Source organism: Sceloporus undulatus, chromosome 1, assembly GCF_019175285.1.
Source record: "Sceloporus undulatus isolate JIND9_A2432 ecotype Alabama chromosome 1, SceUnd_v1.1, whole genome shotgun sequence".
NCBI lineage: Eukaryota > Metazoa > Chordata > Lepidosauria > Squamata > Phrynosomatidae > Sceloporus > Sceloporus undulatus.
In genome coordinates this window covers 190174932-190181919 of record NC_056522.1, presented here as the reverse complement: position 1 = coordinate 190181919, position 6988 = coordinate 190174932, and the positions used below count along the sequence as shown (strand labels likewise).

Sequence of the window (6988 nt, the reverse complement as noted above, 5' to 3'; positions counted from 1 at the left end):
AGACCCAGCGACATCGGGGACTGCCTGAAGGAAGAGGCCCCTCCCTCTTCAACTGTCATCTCGGCCTCAGAGGGAGCCATCAGGCAGACCCAGCGACATCGGGGACTGCCTGAAGGAAGAGGCCCCTCCCTCCTCAACTGTCATCTCGGCCTCAGAGGGAGCCATCAGGTAGACCCAGCGACATCGGGGACTGCCTGAAGGAAGAGGCCCCTCCCTCTTCAACTGTCATCTCGGCCTCAGAGGGAGCCATCAGGCAGACCCAGCGACATCGGGGACTGCCTGAAGGAAGAGGCCCCTCCCTCCTCAACTGTCATCTCGGCCTCAGAGGGAGCCATCAGGCAGACCCAGCGACATCGGGGACTGCCTGAAGGAAGAGGCCCCTCCCTCTTCAACTGTCACCTCGGCCTCAGAGGGAGCCATCAGGCAGACCCAGCGACATCGGGGACTGCCTGAAGGAAGAGGCCCCTCCCTCCTCAACACTTCCATCTCGGCCTCAGAGGAGCCATCAGCCAGACCCAGCAACATCGAGGGACTGCCTGAAGGAAGAGGCCCCTCCCTCTTAAAACTGTCATCTCGGCCTCAGAGGGAGCCATCAGGCAGACCCAGCAACAGCGAGGACTGCCTGAAGAAGAGGCCCCTCCCTCTTCAAACTGGCATCTCGCCTCAGAGGGAGCCATCAGGCAACCCAGCAACATCGAGGACTGCCTGAAGGAAGAGCCCCTCCCTCTTCAAACTGTCATCTTCGCATCAAGGGAGCCATCAGGCAGACCCAGCAACATCGGGACTGCCTGAAGGAAGAGGCCCCTCCCTCTTCAACTGTCATCCGGCCTCAGAGAGCCATCAGCAGACCCAGCAACATCGGGGACTGCCTGAGAGCTGGTGGAGGACTATTCTGCCGCGCCCCCCCCCCCATGTCACCTGGGAAAGAAGTCCCCCAGAACGGTGGAGACTGGTCTTGCCGCGGTGGTGGCTTTTACCAGGGGGGAAGGGTCAGTGAGAGAGGGTGTTTTTATGTATTCTTAATTGTTTATTGATATTGCTGGGAACCCCTGAGCTTGGAAGGGCGGTATATAAAATAATTTAATTTATTTATTATTATTATTGTGCTACACACTCCATGATGGACCATTTTTTTCAGCCTTGCCATCCTCTTGAAGGTAACATCGTATATCAGGGTGCACTAAAAATGATGTCATATCACTATCTGGATGCATTCAATAGGCTTTCAGCCTTAAAAAAAGAAACTTTGGCCCTAACAGACTGCCAAAATAAAGCTGCTTCGGGTCACTTTGGGAGTATGCTGTTTAAATGATGCATGTGTCCCGAAGAGTCCAGAAGCTGCGGCCAAAGCCACATTCCATTCCTTAGGACTGGATTGTGGCTTTGGCATGGCTTCCAGACCTTACATGCATGCAACATTTAAACAGCATACCTCCAAAGTGACCCGAAGCAGCTTTATTTGGCCTGTTTGTAGGGGGCCTTTGAGTTGGAGGGATGTGGTTTCGAAGGGTGCTGCATTTCTAGCTGGTTATGGGTCATTTAGGTGATCTGGGGAGTGAAAAATAATCTGAAAATTAGAGGATTCTTTTTTAACCACTTAGCGGCCACACAAAAGCATGAAAGGGTTCAGCTCTCAGAATTGTTAAGGAAACTAAATCTTGACACAAATGATGAAAGATACAAAACAAGGTACCAGGGAGTTAAAATGGCTTTGTACTGTTTGAGGGTTTCTGTGAGTGAGAGAATGACAGAAAGTGTGTGAAGATGAAGAGATCATAGAAATGTTAAAAGCATAAAAACTAGCTCATTTCAGGTCTCTTCGATCAGTTATCTTGCCTGTTTCATCAGTTTAAAACAAGAACACCACACTATATTTTTATTTTAGAAAAATGGATTTTTGTTGAGATTCAGGTAAGTTAAAAACACCCCAAGCTAAAAAAAAAAATATCCTTACAAAGAGGGATTATATTTTTGTTACACCGGTGAGGAAATAGCACAGAAGTACAGAACTGATTTAGGCTCAGATGGGTTTTCTATTCGTTATTCTGGGGTCCTTGTGTTTCTGCCGTAATATGTTTTGAAGAATCCTAAGTACTATTTCCATTGTTTCAGGTGTCATTTTAAGATTGCTCCTGATTGTAAAGCATCTCAGTGATTGAGCCTGCTTGATTTCTTGGAGCCCCAATTAGAAGAGGTAAAAGATCGGGATGAATCGCTAGACATAGGGCAGCAGCAGTTGGAGCAGTGTTTGGCCTTCCCGGGAGAGAGGCTACTGTCTGGATTCTTCCTAAATCAAGAAGAGCTCTTTCGATTGCTTTTTCAAGATGCTTGAATGCTTCCATATTTAATATCAGCTGTGCCTGCAGGGACCTTAATAGAAAGAAAAGCACACAGTGGTCTGTATAATAACGTGATTGATCTCAATGAACTCCTAACAAATTTGGCCCGCTAATAAGAAGTTTTATGATTCAGCATTTATTGTATTACTAACCCATTAAACTTGATCTCATTGGCCTGAATCTGCAAATTGTGGTCTGATGGGGGGGCAGTAGAAGAATTCTCCCACCCATTCTCATTCCCACTCACTCAGTGGGCTTTCATCCTCAGATCCAACAGTGGGCTAGCACACCAAACGTGCACAGCAGAACTTATTTCCTACCTGAACAGCTTTCCATGCCTCCCAGGGGATTTTGCAACTTCTTGAATAGGTTTTGGGTGATGGGGACTCTTAGGCGTCACATGTCCTCTTTTAGGATTAACTCTGTAGTCTGAATTGGGGAGGGGGGATTCTGTCAATTCCATCAACACTGAGTGGAAGCAGCTTTTGCAAAATTTATTTGACCATGGGGAGACCAGACCTTCCCCAACATGGTTAAAAAAGGCCCCCACACCCCTTAGAGAGCTTTTGAAGTCATTCTGGAGAAAAACATTTTTTTGTCCCATTGGCAGGCATAAACGGGCTCAGAAAGGGGATGCACCGTGTCCAGCCCTGGTTTATAGGGCTTATATGTGTGTGTAACCACACACACCATGGATTCGGAGGGTTTTTCTGGCAAGGAATATTCAGAAGTGTTGATCTCAGCAAAGCTTCCAGTTTCTCCCACATTCACATGCACTACAGGGACCCTACTCTGAAGTCTGACATGTTTCTCCTATGTTTAGTTTAAATTCAATCTACTACAGCAGTCCAAGCCTAGTATAATAAATGTGAAAAACTAAATACATTTAAGTAATAACGTGGGCCCTACACATTCGTGGATTTTTTAGCCAGATTCAACCATCTGACAGCTTGCAAATATCCAAAAAATATAAATTTTAAAAAACTTTTGATGTTGCCTTTTATATAAGGAACACATTTTCTACGCATTGTACTTAATGGGACCTGATATCCATGGATTGGTCCGTGTCCTGGAACCAAATCCCAGTACTGGGGTGTGGTGTGTGTGTCCTGGAACCAAACCCAGTGGATACCAAGGGTCCACCAACTGTTATAGACTGTATTTTTTGATCTTCAAGCAGAATTTTAATAACGTACACCAATGTATTTCCTTTTGTACGCCCAGAAGCTGGAAGATTTTTGATAGATGTGGATCATATAGGGCAGCAGTCTGTGAGTTGCTTTTTGGACTTAACTTCATTCCGTTTTTCTCTCTTCTTTCAGCTTCTGGCTTTCCTTTCTCATATTACTAGGAGAGGCTGTTGTGTTTTTAAGTCCTTCCTGTATTCTGTCATGGTTGGTCGGGAGGGAATGGTCACCATGTCTTTTGGCTTTTTCTTTAAAACCTCCTTAGATGAACTTCCACTATTGACTTTTCCTTCTGGTTTGTGCATTGGTCCCTGCTTGGTTGAATGGTGTGACACCAAGCCCTCTTTCCTAATACTTCCTCTTGCTGGAGGTTGTTGGGTGGTATTTACATGACGTCTTTGCTTCATCCTCAGACTCGAAGTAAAAGAATAAATGTCTGAGGGTTTACTGGAAAGGAAGGCTTGGCAGGGTAATTTGGCTGGGTAAGATAATTTTTAGCACAGTTTGACGCCAATACATGTGCACTCAAGAATGATGAAGAAGTAAATGGTTCAGATACTGTTTTCAAATTTTCATCGGATGATTGGCTTTTCAATTCTGCTTACACAACCCTTTCTTAAATCTGACATCTCTGGATTATTAGGACTGGATGGCCACCTGTGACTTTCTTTCTTAGAACTATGTTTAACCCTTTTACGAGGAAGCACAGTTTTGTTTTTCTTGGTTCCTTTTTTCTACTTCAAAAATACCGTTTACAGAAAGTCTACCGTTTCTCTTCTTAGACCATATTTTTCATCAAGTGCTGAAATTTTTAGGAAGACTTTCCTTTGAAGGATCTTCTTCTCTCCAATACAATTACATTACACCTTTCAATCATCTCTGCATTTGTGAAGATATCTTCAACTTTTTGCCTTTATTTCCACACCTTCCTTATTTTCACTTTTAGAACTGCTTTGTATGGGCAGATCCTCACAGCTTTTCGGTAAAACTGATGTTAAGCCTTTTACTTCTGATGCTGAAAGTGCATCTCTGTGACCTTCTTTAGCAGTTTGCTTAAGAGAGACTTTAGATTTTTGTAGTTCTTCTTCTGAAAACCTTTCATGCAGATTTGGGTTAAAGGAGTGTTGTTTTGCTCTTCTTTGAGAATTCTGATTCTTAATTCCTGTGGGTATGTTTCTTGGCCACAACGGAAGCAGTTTTCAAGTATTTCCCTTTACTCTTCCCTGTAATCAGCCCTATTTCGGCGAGTCTCTCCGAAATAGGGTCTTGGATCTTTTTATTCAATGCAGACTTTAAATTGGTGAGTTCTCTTTTTGAAAGTGCTTGTAAGATATTTTGAACACTTTCACTTAACACAGGTGTTTCTTCAACAAGGTCTTCATCAGATGGAACCTGATCTTCTTGCAGCACCTCTTCTGGGGTATCATGTGCTTCCCTTTCCTGGTAAAGGACAACTTACTGCAACTGTTTTCAAATCTTTGGGTGTTTACTCCAATTTCTGCAAGTTTATCTTTAAGGTTGATCCTGGAGTTTTTGCTTAAAAATGATTTTAGGCTTGTAATTCTGCTTTTAAAACTTTTCTAGGAGAATGTCATAATTGGAAAGTTGTTGGTTATTACTATCTGTTCTGGGTCAATGGTACATTATTCTAATTATCTCCAATGATTGTGTAGAGGGTTTCCTTTTTAAATCTGCTTTGAAAGTGCTCTTTTTTATAAACTATCTTGAATTTGAAAGGCCAAGTGGGTTCTCTGTCATCTTCATGTCTGCTTGCAGATAGCCGGTCTCTTAACATCCTGTTCAATTCAGAAAGTCTCCTGAATGACTGTCACTTAAGGGTTTTATCGTTACTATTCATTCTGTGTAATTCTTTCCTTGGACAAACTTTCCCCCCGCTTCAGCAAATAGTAGCACTTGGAAAATAACTTTCTGGTCTTCTCAGCTACTTTCATGTCTGGAATATCCCCTGTTGAGAGAGTTTCCCAACAGACGGGTTTTGCAAGTTTTGACTTACTTCTTTCACGTTTCTATGTCTGGCTCTGAAACTTTTCTCGAGAACTAGCTTTTCTTCCTCGGGTGATTGCTTCTCGCGTCACTGTCTTCTCGTTCTCGGGATAGCCTCTCTGCAACTAGGTTTTCAAGGTTTTGTTGCTTAAACTGATTCCAGTACTGAAACTTTTACAAGTTTTTCAACAAGAAACTCTTCAAGAGAGTCCTTAAGAGACATCTGGCCTGTTTTATTTCTGCCTCTGATAGTTTATCTAAGGGATTTCTTAGGAATACTAGATGTTATACCCAGTGACGTTGGTTCTCTTCAGTTTTGGTGGCAATATTTTGGCCCTTTCTTCTAAACCCATTTCTTCTTTCTATGAGTCGTAGAATGAGACAGTTGTTCACCACTCTATTAGTGTCTAGATTGCTATCTTCTTTGTGAAAGGAACCCCATGAGGTGGATCTGGTCTTCTACTTCTTTCATATCATCAGGTGTTTCTTCTAGTTGACTGAAAATATCGGTTTTACCTACTGAGTGGAGGCGGTTTTGTACTTTACAGACACGTCTCAAGAATGGTTCAAAACTTGCTCCCACAAAAACTGCTTTTGGAACGGTGGTTTTAGAGAAAAGAGGACATATTATGTACTCCAAATGGTGGAGTGAAAGAGAGATGTGAACTACAGTTAGAACGTCTAACTAAAAGATGTTTATGTACGCGTGTAAATTTACAGTGCTTCATAAATAAAGGTTTAATAAAAAATAATAACAGGATCCTGTGGGCATGCCACAAAGATGCCCCAAACGATTTTAGAAGGTTTACAAATCATCTCATTCCTTAGCCAAATTATCAATGAACAAAACAGGGGGAAAACCACAAATACTTAAAGGTCAATATTAAGAGTCCCCCCAATGGTAAAATTTGTTAAGTAACAGTGGGAGAATAAAGTCCAAAACACTGGAAATGACAAAGGTACCCCATCCTGACCAAATATATAGTTAAGAGCACAAGTGCATTATTACAGCTATGCAATAACTACAGCTGGAATGCATTTCCCATGAAAGGGCAGGGGGGGTTAGGCAACATCACCCAAGACTCTCTATCGAGACTGCAGAAGCAGAAAGGTCAGAAACAAGACTCACTTCCCACCAAGATAAAAATAAATACATAAAACTTTTTAAATTAATTAAAAAGCTATGTGTTAATGATTGCTCATGAACAGACAAACCCCCAATTCCTATTGCTCACAGGTCATAAAAAATGTGCCTGGTCTCTAAAGACTTGGGTAGGTGAAGCAAATTTGGGAGTTGTGGTATTTGTTGCTAGTGGTCAGAGAATTTTTTTTTTTTAATATCCAAAGAACATTTCATGTCCCAACTATTTTCTGGCAATCTCTGTCTCCAGCTGCAGCATTCTTTTTAATTCTGTAGGCATTTTAGAACAACACAGTTGCGTCCTCCTATTATTTCCT

The 6988-nt window shown here is 42.5% G+C and overlaps 1 protein-coding gene across 14 annotated transcripts in view; it reads right to left on the bottom strand.

The window, feature by feature from the left end:
- Positions 1-6988, bottom strand: part of C2CD6 (C2 calcium dependent domain containing 6) — a 53637-nt gene that overhangs the window by 6888 nt on the left and 39761 nt on the right. The window contains exon 17 of one of the 14 annotated variants that reach the window (XM_042454560.1): positions 2269-2370. The exons of the other annotated variants lie outside the window; for them this stretch is intronic. Within the exon in view, the coding sequence (XP_042310494.1) occupies positions 2320-2370 (51 nt within the window). The 3' untranslated portion in view covers positions 2269-2319. Of the gene's footprint in view, positions 1-2268; positions 2371-6988 lie in introns of those variants that run through there. 14 annotated transcript variants of the gene reach the window in all.